This window comes from Nerophis ophidion, linkage group LG19, assembly GCF_033978795.1.
Source record: "Nerophis ophidion isolate RoL-2023_Sa linkage group LG19, RoL_Noph_v1.0, whole genome shotgun sequence".
NCBI lineage: Eukaryota > Metazoa > Chordata > Actinopteri > Syngnathiformes > Syngnathidae > Nerophis > Nerophis ophidion.
In genome coordinates, this window is record NC_084629.1 from 26,601,832 (window position 1) to 26,618,583 (window position 16,752).

General features: G+C 42.0%; 1 protein-coding gene across 3 annotated transcripts in view; it reads left to right on the forward strand.

Moving 5' to 3' along the window:
• med14 (mediator complex subunit 14) overlaps positions 1-16,752 on the forward strand; it is a 60,977-nt gene that overhangs the window by 27,546 nt on the left and 16,679 nt on the right. For all 3 annotated transcript variants that reach the window (XM_061879693.1, XM_061879691.1, XM_061879692.1), the window contains exons 15-21: positions 782-916; positions 4,072-4,148; positions 4,452-4,612; positions 4,686-4,832; positions 7,932-8,176; positions 8,245-8,514; positions 16,323-16,566. In XM_061879693.1, the coding sequence (XP_061735677.1) occupies positions 782-916; positions 4,072-4,148; positions 4,452-4,612; positions 4,686-4,832; positions 7,932-8,176; positions 8,245-8,514; positions 16,323-16,566 (1,279 nt within the window). The remainder of the gene's footprint in view (positions 1-781; positions 917-4,071; positions 4,149-4,451; positions 4,613-4,685; positions 4,833-7,931; positions 8,177-8,244; positions 8,515-16,322; positions 16,567-16,752) is intronic.

Below are 16,752 nucleotides of genomic sequence, written 5' to 3' on the forward strand. Positions count from 1 at the left end.
TAAAGTTATTAGCAGGTGACTTTTCAAATGATGCTACATATTAGCAGTAATGCTACTTTTGGTAGCAACGCTTGTGCTCCACACATGAAAAATTAAAGTTGTCTATTCGACATATTCCCGCTTGAACCCGAACCACCGCCAGACGATGGACCCCATGCGTTTTTTCTTGGGAATTAATTCTTACTTCATTTGTTACGAGATTCGCACCTTATTTCTCCCGCAACAACCCGCTAGCATCACAGCTAATGTTAGCCACGCCGCTACTTCTCTGCTGGGCGAGGGCGTATACTTATGACGTGACAGTATGTGACGTATGTAAGAATGTGCGCCTGCTTGTTTGTGAGAAGGAGACACAGGAAAGAGCGAAGAGAGCCTGTAGTGTAATGCCTGCAGCTAAAAACAATTGAGTGAGAACGTCTACTCGAATATTACGATGTAGTAATTTTTTATACCGCACAGAGACAAACCTGCGATATATTGCGTATATCGATATATCGCCCAGCCCTACTTTGACATGAGAAGCATATTCTTACCCTTTTTGAGGAGGGGGTACAAATTTAAAGCCATCCAGGTTAAAACTAGTTTGCTGGCTGTGATTTAGTGTAAGATGGAAAAATAAATTTCTTTCTTTCAGACAACAGGAATTCTCCTGCAAACGAGTTTCACCGGTTCATGCGCTGCCTAATTAAAGCATCACTAGGATGTTGTTTACCTAGGAAAACAATTGTTTTTATCGTGTTGTTTACTGTGATTACGTGTATAATTATATCTGTATGTCTAGATGACTGGAGAGCAGACAGAATTGGAGCCAAAGAAGCCTAAACGCTCAGGGGAGATGAGTGCCTTCAACAAGGAGCTGGCGCACCTGGTAGCCATGTGTGACACCAATATGCCTTTTGTTGGCCTCAGAACCGAGGTGAGTCGAGTCACCATGACTTGACAGCTGGGATGGCTCCTTCATTCCATTTGTGCTCATCACAACAAAAATTAAAGGGGAACAGCACTTTTTTTGTAATTTTGCTTATCATTCACAATCTCTATGTAAAACAAGAACGCATATTTTTCTTTTTTTATGCATTCTAATTCGTAAAATATATACAAGGTGGCTAACAGTGCAGCTGATGGAAGTACTTTATGGCGCCCATAAAGCTCTCTAAAAACATCCAAAAACCGCCAACAATACTCCATTTACATCGTCCATCCATCCATTTTCTACCGCTTGTCCCGTTCAGGGTCGCGGTGGTGCCAGAGCCTACCTCAGCTGCATTTAGGTGGAAAGGTGGTGTACACCCTGGACAAGTTGCCACCTCAACGTGACCTGAAAGTATTAGCGATACTGTTATTACAAGCACTAATGCAGACAACCTTTTTTTAGTAGCGCCGTAATCACATAGCTAACTAACTTACGTTGCTATATTGATATATTGAGCTGGTGGATGTTAATTCTAAATTATAAATCATGCCTCTCACCTGGACAGTAGAAAATTGTGGCTATAACCACAAAAGTTAGTAAACTTTGACATTTAACTTATACCCGGAGATGGCGAGAAAGACAGAAAAAAGGCTTGTTCCGGCAACATTTTTTAATTTGTTTTATAATTCATCCAAACAGGAAGATATTGACATCCCATTAGTCGGCATCCCAATTACAACAGACATTGTACAGTAAGTGATTGTTATATTATGTATATAGTGTGTATTTCTTGTTTAGCACTTAACTACGGCATGACGCTTACCCTGGATTTCCACTAGATCCGGAACTGCTGGTGAACAAAGCCGCCACGGAACAGCACCGCCATTCGCAGTCCAGCAATAGCGCAGACTTTTACGAGATGTCTCGAATCCACGCTTATTCTCGTGATGAGGGAAGTTTTTGTCTCTCCAGAGGAGTAGAAGCAAATAAACTTGTTTCTACCATTATTATTAGGTGCTTAATGACAAAACAGAGGACAATTTTGCCTCGATAAACAACATTACTTTTTGTAGCAAGCAACAATACAACAGTAACCTCGTCTCTGGTGAGCTGTCCCAACAATCCCTGCTTTCCAGGTCCCTTTATCAGCTGGTATTTAACAGAGGCCCCCATATGTCTATATAGCTATGCTTGTATATTATCCTTTAATTTTAGACCTTCTAGAATCAGCATGTCCTCATCCATTTGTGTTAACGAGGTTCAAACCCCGGCCGAGTCATACGAAAGACTATTAAAATGGGACCCATTACCTCCCTGCTTGGCACTAAGCATCAAGGGTTGGAATTGGGGGTTAAATCAACAAAAATTATTCCCGAGCGCGGCCGCTGCTGCCCACTGGCCCCCTCACCTCCTAGGGGGTGATCAAGGGTGATGGGTCAAATGCAGAGAATAATTTTGCCACACCTTGTGTGCGTGTGACAATCATTAGTACTTTAACTTTGAATTACATCTGAAAACCTTTGATGAGTTGACTTCATGTCCGTCCCCGGCCATTAGGATGTTCAAAGTGTAAACAATGATCCAACTTTAAAACAGATTATTTTATTTTGAAAGTAAACCGGATAATTTATTTTGTGTTTGTGCTTGATTTATTGGCCAACACAAGCAGATTTTAGCTAAATTGAACTGATTTGTTGCGGCGAGCTGCAAATATAGAAGCTCCGCGGTTATTAGCCATCTGAAAAACACGCTTTTTACCAATAATTTTCGCGCCAAAATATCACTTCTGCTTTTTCTTTAATGAAATATCTAAAAAATATGATCCAAACAAAATTTGTTGAATGCTCGCCTCAGCTGCAGGAACTCGCTGTCCCTCTTGCCTTAACACCGCAGTGAGTTGCAGGACGGGGAGACACTCAGGAACACTGAAACAAGCTCACTAGTTAGCATACTTAGCACGATCTGGCTAGTTTCTTGTTGCCTCCGTTTGCTCTCTGAGCCACAACATTGACAACAGTCTACTTTGCTGCTAATCATATTTGGATGATTACAATCCGAGCACTGTTAAACCAGTTGTAGTTTTAGAGTATTTATTAGTAGCTAGCGAGAAGGTATATTTTTGACATGACGTGAACAGAGGTCACAAGACCGTAAGTAGCCAACAAGATAGAGTTGCCAAATGGGAAACTTTTTCTGAGTTCTTTGCATACTTGTGAAATTTCACATCACATTTTCAATGATGATAATGGTAAATGATCTACTAAAAAAAAAAAACAGTTTTGTGCTACATTACATGAAACATGTGAGTGTCAAAAAGACAGCCAAAAGAGGTTGGTAGATGAGAATAAATCTAAATGTAAAATATAGTGTAGAAATTTGGAAGAAAATTATCTTCCTTTTTTTCTAAATTTTCTTTCGGGGCTTGCATGGCAGCACTTTGTTCCAGTCCTCTTCTTTTTTTACCTCAGTTTTCTTCTTTTTTTTCCTCAAATGGTGCTCACATGTCTGGTATAGTTAGTAATGGAATGCGATACATCAACAGCATATCGGTGACATTCCGCAGGCGGTGGAGAGGGACTCATTGACTTGAATAAAAATAGAAAGATTCTGCTATGCGGTTGTTTCGTGTCCAGTAGAAATCCGGGATTAGTGTTTCACTAAAACTGGATCCATTTAGCACAGAGCTTGTAAAACTTGTTGCTCTTCCTCCTTGGATTCAGGCTCAAAATATATAAGGTTTTGGATCAGTGAAGTCTGACAGAATTAGTCGCCGTTGTAAAAGGGAAATGCTAAAATTGTGATGCGTCTGTGAAATTAATATGCCGCTGTATGCCTAGAATGAGCAAAATATGTCAATATTACATGTTGTTTCAAATGTGCCTCTTACTGCAATTTATATTAACTTACAGTGTGTATATAAGACATTGATGGATGTTTTTAGAGCGCATTATGGGCAGGGCAGAGCGACTCCAAACAGCTTAATTTTTAGCTGACTTTTGGTAACATTTATTTTGGAGTTGAAATGCATAAAAAAGAAAAATGTGTGCTTGTCTCGCATAAGGATTGTGACTGAAAATTCCACCAAAAAATGAAGTTCCCCGTTAAACCATTTAACCTTTCGCCTTCGTTGAAGCCTGTTGTTGTTGTTATCGTTGTAGCTGTCCAACATGGAAATTCCAAACCAGGGTGCTCAAGTGGAAGGAGACAGCAGCAGTCACGCCATCCGCCTGCTGGCGTAAGACAAGCACACATGCATGAACTAGTGACAAAAGTATTTAGACACCAAGGACATGGCTCTGTTCCAATCACTGTCCTAAGTGTTTGATGGGCTTGTTCCTCCACACCACAGGCTTTTGACCTTGCTTTGTGCAGTCATGCTGGAGCTGAAAAGGGCCTTCCCTTCTCCGATCCCACACGTTGAATGCACACAATTGTCCAAAATTTCTCAAGGGGTTCTCAATACTTGTGTCCGTATTCTGTATGTAAAAGCACATGCATGTAATTATTATTCATGTACATTAATGTTGTCCTCTTGCAGGATCCCTCCTTGCAAAGGTGTAGGAGTGGAGACCAGGAAAGCTTTAGCGCGTTCCCTCCTGGACTGCACTTTCCGCCTGCAGGGCAGGAACAACCGCACATGGGTGGTAGAGCTGGTGCTGGCCAACTGCCCCCTCAACAGCACCCATAGCAAGGAACAAGGTACCCCCATGAGCCCCAAATCCTCTCAGATCAGAATTTCTAGTACGCTAACGAACATTACAATCTGTGACAGCCTCTACACGGCACGTGTACCTGACCTACGAGAACCCCCTGTCAGAGCCAGTGGGCGGGCGCAAAGTGGTGGAGATGTTCCTTAACGACTGGAGCGCCATCAGTCAGCTGTACCAGTGTGTTCTCCAGTTCTCTCGGGCGCTACCAGGTACAAAAATGTCACTCTTTTGTGATTTCTCAGTACAGTCAAGCTTCATAGGTTGGGCACAATCCATTGCGGGTCAATCTCATATCAGGACATTTTTTCTCCCTTTTGGAAACAGAAATAGAAATTTAGTTTCAAACTGTGACCATAACGTAACCTCTAAATATCAATTCACCCTAGCATGCATGCAGTGTCATTTCTAAACAACAACCTATTATGAGTCAAATCTACGTTTAACATACTTGCTTGTGGCCTGCATAAGAAGGATTGGATATGCATTTGTATAAATTTTGCTCCGCAGTCACATTCATAACTCACTTTCTGCATATGTCTGCATACAATTTGTGGAGGTGTTCCCCTGTAAATGGAACTCTCCTTGGCCCCAACCTTTTCAAAAGTATCATAAATTATCTTTAGAAAATGTACAGTGTTAAATATATACCGTATCTTGAAGACAGACAATGTTTATTTCAAGAGTTCAGGGATATAGACAATGTATGACATAAATCAGCCCTGCGATGAGGTGGCTACTTGTCCAAGGTGTACACCGCCTTCCGCCCGATTGTAGCTGAGATAGGCACCAGCGGCCCCCGCGTCCCCAAAGGGAATAAGCGGTTGAAAATGGATGGATGGATGACATAAATCATATCAATTAGGCCGACGATAGAGCTTTTTATATCATAATAATGCTCGTTAATCCACAGTGCAACTTCTAAATCAGACAGAACCATGTTAAGAGATATTAATCGTAAATTAACAAGTAAATTAATAATAGTTTGGACAGAATTGTACAACTGGAAATGACGCAATATGTTAGCGCATATGTTAAAATTAGGAGCTTTTGTAACCCGTTTTTTAAAATGGTTGTATTATCACTTACATACCAAATAATACACAATGGAACCTCAATTTACAAACTTAATTAGTTCTTGAACACGGCTCGTAAATAGAAATGTTTTTATAGGGAAGCAGAGTTCCCCTTAAGAAACAATGTAAATATGAATAATGTTTTCCAGCCTTGACAAAAGTCCATATTTTAGTGAAGGTTTGTACACTTTGAACACAATATTAAGTGATATGCAGTGCTGTGTATCAAACAAACATAACAGCGAGCTGATGCATCAACTTTCTGAGTAATAAAAAAGTCAAAACAACAACAAGCTGCTGTATGCTCTGCTCTGCCAACACACGCAGAAGTCACTATGGTGCCCTCTCAAAAACAAAATCTTTAACTTCGACAATCATAGTGCTACAATACTAAACATTATAAAGAGTAAAATGCACACACATTACCAACGGCGGAGAACTGACAAGAAAGGAGCAGACTTCGGTAGGGAAAAGGAGCAGAGGAGAGGGGAGCCGTACGTGTCTGCGACTGTGTCGGTGCTTTGGAAGAGCAAGGGGCCGCGCTATAACGAGAAAAGAGAAGTGTCTTCTCCTCTGCTGTGATATAAATCTGTTCTGGCATCAACGCTGGTCTGTTAAATTTTTGGGACTCTTGATATAGCAAAATAGGCAAAACTTGTCAAAAGGCGAAAAAACTTAAGTCACACATGCTGGAGTAATGAGACGTGACTTCTCCTGCACAGCAAGTGAAGTGGAAGGCTCCGCCTCCCCAACAATGTTTGGCCCTGCTTTTTTTACCTGAAAGCACCTGAATGAAGCAATTGTCCACAGAGACATGGTTGGCACGCAGTGGCCTATTTGGAATTATCTAAATGTTTGTAAATCAAAAAGTGCGCGTAGAGAGGGATTTGTAAATCGAGTTTTCACTGTATTACATCTCAAAATACAGTTTGGCAAAAAAGTATTTAGTCAGCCACCGATTGTGCAAGTTCTCCCACTTAAAATGATGACAGAGGTCTGTAATTTTCATCATAGGTACACTTCAACTGTGAGAGACAGAATGTGGAAAAAAATCCAGGAATTCACATTGTGGGAATTTTAAAGAATTTATTTGTAAATTATGGTGGAAAATAAGTATTTGGTCACTTCAAACAAGGAAGATCTCTGGCTCTCACAGACCTGTAACTTCTTCTTTAAGAAGTTCTTCTGTCCTCCACTCGTTACCTGTATTAATGGCCCTTGTTTGAACTCGTTATCTGTATAAAAGACACCTGTCCATAGCCTCAAACAGTCAGACTCCGAACTCCATTATGGCCAAGACCAAAGAGCTGTTGAAGGACACCAGGAAAAGAATTGTAGTCGATAACAGTCTGGATGGTTCGCTTCCCCTTTAGTCCGGATGACACAATGTCGAAGATTTCCAAAAACAATTTGAAATGTGGACTCGTCAGACCACATAACTTTTTTCCACTTTGCATCAGTACATCCTAGATGATCTCGGGCCCAGAAAAGCCGGCGGCGTTTCTGGATGTTGTTGATAAATGGCTTTCGCTTTGCATAATAGAGCTTTAACTTGCACTTACAGATGTAGCGACAAACTGTATTTAGTGACAGTGGTTTTCTGAAGTGTTCCTGAGCCCATGTGTTGATATCTTTTAGAGATTGATGTCGGGTTTTGATACAGTGCCGTCTGAGGGATCGAAGGTCACGGTCATTTAATGTTGGTTTCCGGCCATGCCGCTTACGTGGAGTGATTTCTCCAGATTCTCTGAACGTTTTGGTGATATTATGTACAGTAAATGTTGAAATCCCTAAATTTCTTGCAATTGCACTTTGAGAAATGTTGTTCTTAAACTGTTTGACTATTTGCTCACGCAGTTGTGGAAAAAGGGGTGTACCTCGCTCCATCCTTTCTTGTGAAAGACTGAGCATTTTTTGGGAAGCTGTTTTTATACCCACCTGTTCCCAATTAGCCTGCACACACCTGCATGAAAGTTTAAAATTAGCATATATCAATGCAGTATGAACAAGAATTTTGAAGTAGACATTTAGAATCATCATACTGTTGTGATTATATGCATCAAGTATTCATTCAAGGCTAAGGCAAAATATGGAGATATATATCGTGTATTGTGACATGGCCTAAAAATATTGAGATATTATTAAAAGACCATATCGCCCAGCCCTGCTTAAGTGGTCGCTATAGTCAGGTTTGACTGTACCACCGAACATCATGTCCTTGTTGTGTCCTCCCAGAGTTGCCGTCCTACCTCGGCCTCTTCTCAGAGGTACGCCTGTACAACTTCCGCAAGCTGGTGCTGTGCTACGGCACCACCAAGGGCAGCTCAGTCACCATCCAGTGGAACTCCAACAGCCACAGGTTCCACCTAGCCCTCGGCACCGTGGGGCCCAACTCGGGCTGCTCCAACTGCCACAACATCATCCTCCACCAGCTGCAGGAGATGTTCAACAAGAACCCCAATGTCATTCAGCTGCTGCAGGTAAACCAGGACAAATGCTTGATGACTAACACATTTCAGATGCTAATAGAGTCGTTTGTGTCCTCCAGGTGCTTTACGACACACAGGCTCCCCTTAACGCCATCAACAAGTTACCGACCGTGCCCATGCTGGGCCTGACCCAGCGCACCAACACTGCCTACCAGTGCTTCTCCATCCTGCCCCAGTCGCCCACGCACATCCGCCTGGCCTTCCGCAACATGTACTGCATTGACATCTACTGCCACAGTCAAGGTGTGGTGGCTATCAGGGACGGAGCGTACAGTCTCTTCGACAACACCAAGATCGTGGAGGGTTTTTACCCGGCTCCCGGACTCAAGGTAGACCAGACTACAATTGCTGTCATGTTGCCAAGTTCCTCTGGTTTGGTCACTGTCATTTGTTAGTGTGTTTTTTGAAATACATTTTAAATGGCAGTAATTACTAAAGAAAACATGTTTTTCCACAATTAAATCCCAATATAATCCCATTTGTAGCTGTAGGAAACATCACGTTTTTTTCGGATTAACTCCTCTTCTCTGCATGCAGTTTAAAATGTTGTTACTCTGCTGCTGGTGTGAAATTCATACGTGTTAGACTTGTTGTACTGTTGTTTACAATTAATGCTGACACACAAATACAGATAGACGGAATATAAATTGAAAGAGTAAATGAAACCACATTTTTAGGTGTAATGATTGATGATAAAATAAACTGAAAATATAAAGTGTCAAGTAACACGTCATTAATAAATAAAGCTAAACATGTTCTAGACCAAAAATCACTCCATATTCCCTACTGATCGCTAGTGTTACCATATCTCAGTTATTGTGCAAAAATATGGGGAAGTAACTACAAAAGTACACTTCATCTATTAACTTTGTTACAAAAAATATCCTTTAGAATACACATTGTTGGATATAGAAAACATTTCAACCCTTTATTCATTGAATCTAAAATACTGAAATTCCACGACATAGTGAGTTTGCAAACAGCAAAAATAATGCACAAAGCAAACTACAATAATGCTACCTAAAAATATACTACAATTCTTCTCAAATAGAGAAATATAATCTTAGAGAAAATTTAATTTAAAACATTTGTACCAACGTACAACACTTAAGACCCTCATTATATCAGCTTGTGGAATTAAATTATGGACTGGATTAAGCAAATAAATAAAACAATGTACTAATATAATCCACTTCAAGAAACTCTTCAAACTTAGTTTTTACAAAGTACAAAAAAGAAGAACCATGATAAATATTCTGAATTTATTTTATCCATCCATTCATTTTCTAGATAATCTTGTTTATCTCACCATATGAAATATAACTTACTTAGCTAAATATTATTTATTTATTTATTTATTTATTTTTGATTTTATTACTTATGGAGTATATTGTGCATAAATTGAGAACAGGAAGTGAACAAAAGTGTTAGCAACTGCTAGGTTAAGGAAAAGGGTATGATTAAATAAGATATGCTTTTTCCTACTCCTTTTCAATCATGTTGAATTGAGGAACTGGAAATTGTGACGGATCATGTTGTACACATGCATGTTCCAAATAGACACAAACTCAAATCAGCTCAACTCAACACAGCAGTTTCTTTACTTATCTCGGTTGTCCCGTGTTTCTTTTCGATTTTTTTATATACAACCTCGGTACAGCAAACTTGTCAATTGCTCACGTAGCATTAAGCAGAATTGAATACCTAAACAAAGAATCCTACGCCCTGGTTATTTAATCTCTGCGCTTTTTTTAATTGGTTATGTCTGCAAAAAAACATAATGTCACCAAAGACAGTTGCATCTAGATAAAGAAGGTAAGAAACACTATTCAATTTAAGAAAGAACGCCCTCCTCTTCTCCCTCTCCGCTCATTGCCATCTTTGCCAACGAGAATCATTTATTTGTGTTTTAATTGTTAATTATTGTTAACTATAATTAGTCCCTACAGTATGGCTTTTGAGTTCATATTTTCAGGTATCAGTAACAGATGAATTTGTATTTGCATTACGGGGAAAATTGCGTTGGTTTTCATCTGATTTAGTTTTCAGGAGATATTTTGGAACAAAAACATACGTACTACTGTATTTAAAAAAAAAAAAAAAAAAAGCTGGACTTTGCAATTTGGGGAGACATTGGGTGTGAATGCTGAAATGCGCAAGCCAAACTGAAACGCTGGTGTTAGCATACTAACAGTTGGCACATATGCTTACAAGTAGCAGGGCATATGCTAATCGTTAGCACGTATACTCACAGTTGGCATGTATGCTCACAGCTAGCACGATGTTAATAGTTAGCACATATGCTAACAGCATATGTCAAGTAACAATATGTGTGACTCTTGAGGTGTATGCTTGCAAAATTACCGGAAAAAAATTAGCATGCTCATGTTAAAAGAGTGACTACAAAAAATCCCTGTTTCAGTCAAACAACTAACAAATTTGTCCATCAACATCAAGTCAAGTCAAGTCAAGTCAGCTTTATTTGTCAATTTCTTTACATGTAAGACATACAAAGGAATCGAAATTATGTTTCTCACTCTCCCATGCGTAGACAAAATAAAAAGAAAACACAACAGTAAAGTGCAACGTGAATATGTCTACCTACTAAAGTGACAATATATATAGTTCCTGTTGTTTTTAAATAGGATATGGCTGTAAACAATGAGTGTTTCATCCGTAGTGCAAATTCTTGTGATATACTTAGTAGCAGATGTGTGCAATTTTGTATAGTAATTTTTCTGTGGGTCATGGGGTTTGGAGTTCAGGTTATTCCTGGGTGGGGGATTTCAAAGTCCTGCCAGCCTGTTGGTTCGGGCTGAGGATTGGGCTGAGGATTGAGGGGGTGGCGCGGGTTGGGGGAAGAGTTCAGCCGCCTAACAGCCTCGTGGTAAAAGCTGTTGGTGAGTCTGGTGGTGCGAGAGCGGAGGCTCTTGTATCTTCTTCCAGAGGGAAGGAGGCTGAACAGGTTGCGTGCAGGGTGGCTTGCGTCACTCACAATTGTGAGTGCTTTGCGGGTGGTGTATAAGTCCTGGAGAGATGGGAGTGGTGCACCAATGATTTTCCCATCTGTTTTCGCGATGTGCTGCAGGTCTCTCCTGTTGTGTTGAGTGTAGCTCCCGCCCCACACAGTGATGCAGCTTGAAAGGATGCTTTCAATGGTGCCTCTGTAAAAAGTGGTCAGGATGGGTGGTGGAGCACTTGCCCGCTTTAGTTTTCGCAGGAAGTAAAGGCGCTGTTGGGCCTTCTTCACCAGTGATGCGGTGTTGGTGGTCCATGACAGGTCCTCACTGATGTGCACCCCCAGGAATTTGGTGCTCCTTACTCTCTCCACTGCAGCACCACCGATGGTCAGTGGCAGGTGTTGAGTGTGGCCTCTCTGGAAATTGACAACAATCTCTTTTGTCTTGCTGACACTCAGCAAGAGATTGTTGTCCCTGCACCACGTGGTCAGAAGGTCCACCTCTTTCCTGTAGTGAGTCTTGTCCCCCAGACCCACCAGAGTTGTGTCGTCCACAAACTTAACGATGTGGTTGGAGCTGTAGGTTGGTGTGCAGTCATGTGTCAGTAGAGTGAAGAGCAGAGGACTGAGCACACAGCCTTGTGGGGCCCCTGTGCTCAGGGTGATGGTGCTTGAGGTGTTGTTACCAACACGTACTGCTTGTGGCCTCTGACTAAGGAAGTCGAGCAGCCAATTGCAGAGTGAGATGCTGAGGCTCAGTTTGCCAAGTTTGCAGGTGAGTTGTTGTGGTATTATGGTGTTGAATGCTGAACTGAAATCTATGAACAGCATTCTCACATATGAGTGTTTCTGATCCAGGTGGGTGAGGGCTGGGTGGAGGGCAGAGCAGATTGCATCCTCTGTAGATCGTCTGGCTCGGTATGCAAACTGGAATGGGTCCAAGGTGGGGGGGAGGATGGATTTGATATGTGACATGACCAACCGTTCGAAGCTTTTCATGATGATGGATGTCAGTGCCACAGGACGGTAGTCGTTAAAACTTGACGGGGATGATGTGTTTGGCACAGGTATGATAGTGGCGGTTTTGAAGCATGTGGGGACAATGGCTTGCTTCAGGGAGGTGTTAAAGATGTCTGTAAAGACGTCCTTCAGCTCCTCTGCACAATCCTTCAGCACACTACCGGGGATGTTGTCTGGGCCTGCTGCTTTCCGGATGTTGATGGTAGAGAGTGTTCTCTTTACGCTGGCGGCAGACAGGCACAGGGTCTGTTCGTGTAGAGGGGGTGTGGTTTTCTGTGAGAGAGTGTTGTTTTGTGCATCGAAACGTGCAAAGAAGCAGTTCATGTTGTTGAGCAGAGGTGTCGCTGTCGCAGCTCTGTGGCACGGGCTTGTAGTCCGTGATGGCCTGAATGCCCTGCCATAGGCTCCGTGCATCTCTGCTGTCCTTGAAGTGGGAGGTTATCTTCTTTGTGTGGTCCTGTTTTGCTTTTCTGATGCCTCGGGACAGGTTGGCTCGCGCTGTTCTCAAGCCAGATCCATCTCCAGCTCTGAAGGCCTTGTCTCTGGCTCTCAGCAGCCTGTGGACCTCCCCTGTCAACCATGGCTTCTGGTTGGCCCGAATGATAATGTTTTTTGTGTGGGTCACATCATCCATGCACTTGGTAATGTAGGAGGTCACAGTGTCTGCGTACTCCTCAATGTCTGTGTTGTTATTGTGGGTGGCTGCTTGTTTAAACATTTCCCAGTCTGTTGTGTCGAAGCAGTCTTGAAGAGCAGAGGAGGCCCCCTCTGGCCACACTCTTATCTGCTTCAGAACCGGTTTGGTGGCTTTCACTCTTTGTCTGTATGCTGGCGTTAGCATAATTGTGATGTGGTCAGAGAGGCCAATGTGGGGGAGGGGAGTGGCTTTGTAAGCTCCTTTGTGTGAAGTGTAGACCATGTCCAAGGTCTTATCCCCCCTGGTTGGGAAGTGAACATGCTGATGAAATTTCGGCAAAACAGTCTTGAGATTAGCATGATTAAAATCCCCGGCAAGAATGGTGAAACCATCTGGATGTGCTGTTTGTTGTTCACTGATGGCTTGGTACAGTTCATGAAGTGCAGCGTTTTTATCACTGTTGTTGCTTGTGGGAGGGATATAAACAGCTACTAGTAGGATTGCTGTCATCTCCCTGGGCAGATAGAAAGGACGGCACTTCACGATTATAAACTCCGCCAGTGGTGAGCAGTGTTTGTATACCACCGTGGCGTCCCGGCACCACGCATCACGGATGTAAACACAGATCCCGCCGCCACGAGTCTTACCTCCGTTTACGAGCGCCCTGTCCGCACGGTAGCATGCTAGCTGTTCCAGTTGTACAATGTTGCGATTAAGCCATGTTTCAGTGAAAACAAGCACACAGCAGTTACTCACTTTCCGGTTCGTTGTCCTCAGCAGTCATATGTGATCCATTTTATTGTCCAGTGATCGTACGTTTGCCAGGAGGATAGATGGTATAGCTGGGCGAGTTGGACTAGCCTCTAGCCTAGCTCGGATGCCTCCACGCTTGCCTCTCTTCCTCGTCCTTGCACACCGCTTCCGATGCCTCCTTCTTCGGGGAGGGTTAGCAGGCAGTGTGGTAGCACTTCGGCGGAGTAGTCCAAGCTCTCTTAGCATCTTTGTGTCGCGTTCAAAAACATTGCAGGTCTTGATTTTCCGGATATTTAACAAAGCCTGCCGATTGTACTTGTATTCCAATGTAGGCTGACGGGAAAAACTTTTTGACAAAATCTCTAACGAACAAAATACCGCACGGTCGGAGAGAGAGAGGTCGCTGCGTCTACACGCGCCACCATCTCAGCCACAACATTTTAATATATCTATTTTTAATATTAGGCCTTTAAGTGTAATATCGATAAACTACTGTCAAAATATCTGTATTTTGTCTAAATTCAAAGACGCTATAGTCCGTTAGTTATTTTACAATTTACGACACTGTTTTGGTTTAAAACTAAAAGATAAACGTTTCCTTTTTCTTAAATCCACCAGAAAAAATACATTAACTTAAGTCTCATTGTTATTGCGTTAATGTCAACAGGTCATGACATTTCCTTTTTTTTTGAGAGGAGTTTAACACAAAGTGACGCTTTTTTTTTTCACTTGCCCGCCACAATTTGAAACCAAGCCTTCTTTTTCTCCTTCGAGGACTGGTGAGCTTCCTCCTTAATATGACCCTTCCCCTCCCCCATCAGCATCATTGAAACTATGTCAATTCAGTGGAGGGCATTTCAACATTGAAAAATTATCATCTATACAACATTAATTCAACAACACTCGTTGAAATGGTACCTGTGATTAAACATTGAATCAACATTGATTTTTCAACATTAACCCAAAATGACCAATTTAACCCAAATTTAACATTGAATCAATGTATTTTGCTGACTTGGACAGGGTTGTATGTTTTGTAAGATTGAACAACAACAATTACACTATGTACAAACCCCGTTTCCATATTTGTTCGGAAATTGTGTTAGATGTAAATATAAACGGAATACAATGATTTGCAAATCATTTTCAACCCATCTTCAGTTGAATATGCTACAAAGACAACATATTTGATGTTCAAACTGATAAACTTTTTTTTTTTGCAAATAATCATTAACTTTAGAATTTGATGCCAGCAACACGTGACAAAGAACTTGGGAAAGGTGGCAATAAATACTGATAAAGTTGAGGAATGCTCATAAAACACTTATTTGGAACGTCCCACAGGTGTGCAGGCTAATTGGGAACAGGTGGGTGCCATGATTGGGTATAAAAGCAGTTTCCATTAAAATCTAAGTAATTCACAAACAAGGATGGGGCGATGGTGACCACTTTGTAAGCAAATTGTCGAACAGTTTTAGAACAACATTTCTCAACGAGCTATTGCAAGGAATTTAGGGATTTTACCATCTATGGGCCGTAAAATCATCAAAAGGTTCAGAGAATCTGGAGAGATCACTGCACATAAGCGATGATATTACGGACCTTTGATCCCTCAGGCGGTACCTCATCAAAAACCCACATCAGTGTGTAAAGGATATCACCACATGGGCTCAGAAACACTTCAGAAAACCACTGTCGGTAACTACAGTTGGTCGCGACATCTGTAAGTGCAAGTTAAAACTCTACTATGCAAAGCGAAAGCCATTTATCAACAACACCAAGGAACGCCGCCGGCTTCTCTGGGCCTGAGCTCATCTAAGATGGACTCATGCAAAGTGGAAAAGTGTTCTGTGGTCTGACGAGTCCACATTTCAAAATATATTTGGAAACTGTGGATGTGGTGTCCTCCGGAACAAAGAGGAAAATAACCATTCGAAATGTTATAGGCTCAAAGTTTAAAAAACAGTATCTGTGATGGAATGGGGGTGTATTAGTGCCCAAGGCATGGGTAACTTACCTATCTGTAAAAGCACCATTGGGGCTAAAAGGTCCATACAGGTTTTGGAACAACATATGTTGTCATCCAAGCAACGTTATCATGGACGCCCCTGCTTATTTCAGCAAGACAATGCCAAGCCACGTGTTACAACAGCGTGGCTTCGTTAAAAAAAAAGTGCGGGTACTTTCCTGGCCCGCCTGCAGTCCATGCCTGTCTCCCATGGAAAATGTGTGGCGCATTATGAAGCCTAAAATACGACAGCGGAGAACCCGGTCTGTTGAACGACTGAAGCTCTACATAAAACAAGAATGGGAAAGAATTCCACTTTCAAAGCTTCAACAATTTGTTTCCTCAATTCCCAAAGGCTTATTGAGCGTTGTTAAACGAAAGGGTGATGTAACACAGTGGTGAACATGCCCTTTCCCAACTACTTTGGCACGTGTTGCAGCCATAAAATTCAAAGTTAATTATTATTTGCAAAAAAAAATAGTTTATGAGTTTGAACATCAAATATCTTGTCTTTGTAGTGTATTCAACTGAATATGGGTTGAAAATGATTTGTAAATCATTGTATTCCGTTTATATTTACATCTAACACATTTTCCCAACTCATATGGAAACGGGGTTTGTATATGCATATCTCTCTTGCTGTTTATGTCAAATTCAGTAGCACTTTTGTGCAAGACAAAATCTGACAATGTTATCAGCATAATCTCTTTTAGTGGTTCTCTTCTATTGAGCACCTTTCTTACCCCGCCCCCTTTTCTAGACCTTCCTGAACATGTTTGTGGACAGCAACCAGGACGCCCGCAGGCGCTCGGTCAACGAAGACGACAATCCACCGTCACCGGTGGGCGTGGACGTGATGGACACGCTCATGAACCAGCTGCAGGCCCAGCCGCAGACCTTGAGAGCCGCCGGCGGAGGCGTCTACCCGCCCCTCACCTCGCCGCCGCCGAATTACCACGCCAATATCACGCCCTCGCCGTCCATGATGCCCACGCAATCGCCAGGTATTCATTAACATTTTGCTGTAAGCGAGCGGATAATTTCATCTGCTATTTGATTTCATGCAAGCTTCGTCGGCCGGCCGTGTATCGTCGTCGCAATGCTGACCTCCTTGAGGAAAATTGTGCCCATTTCACTTAAGAAGAGCAACCATGCGTCTTATTTTTGATTTGTTTTGTCCCACCCCCTTT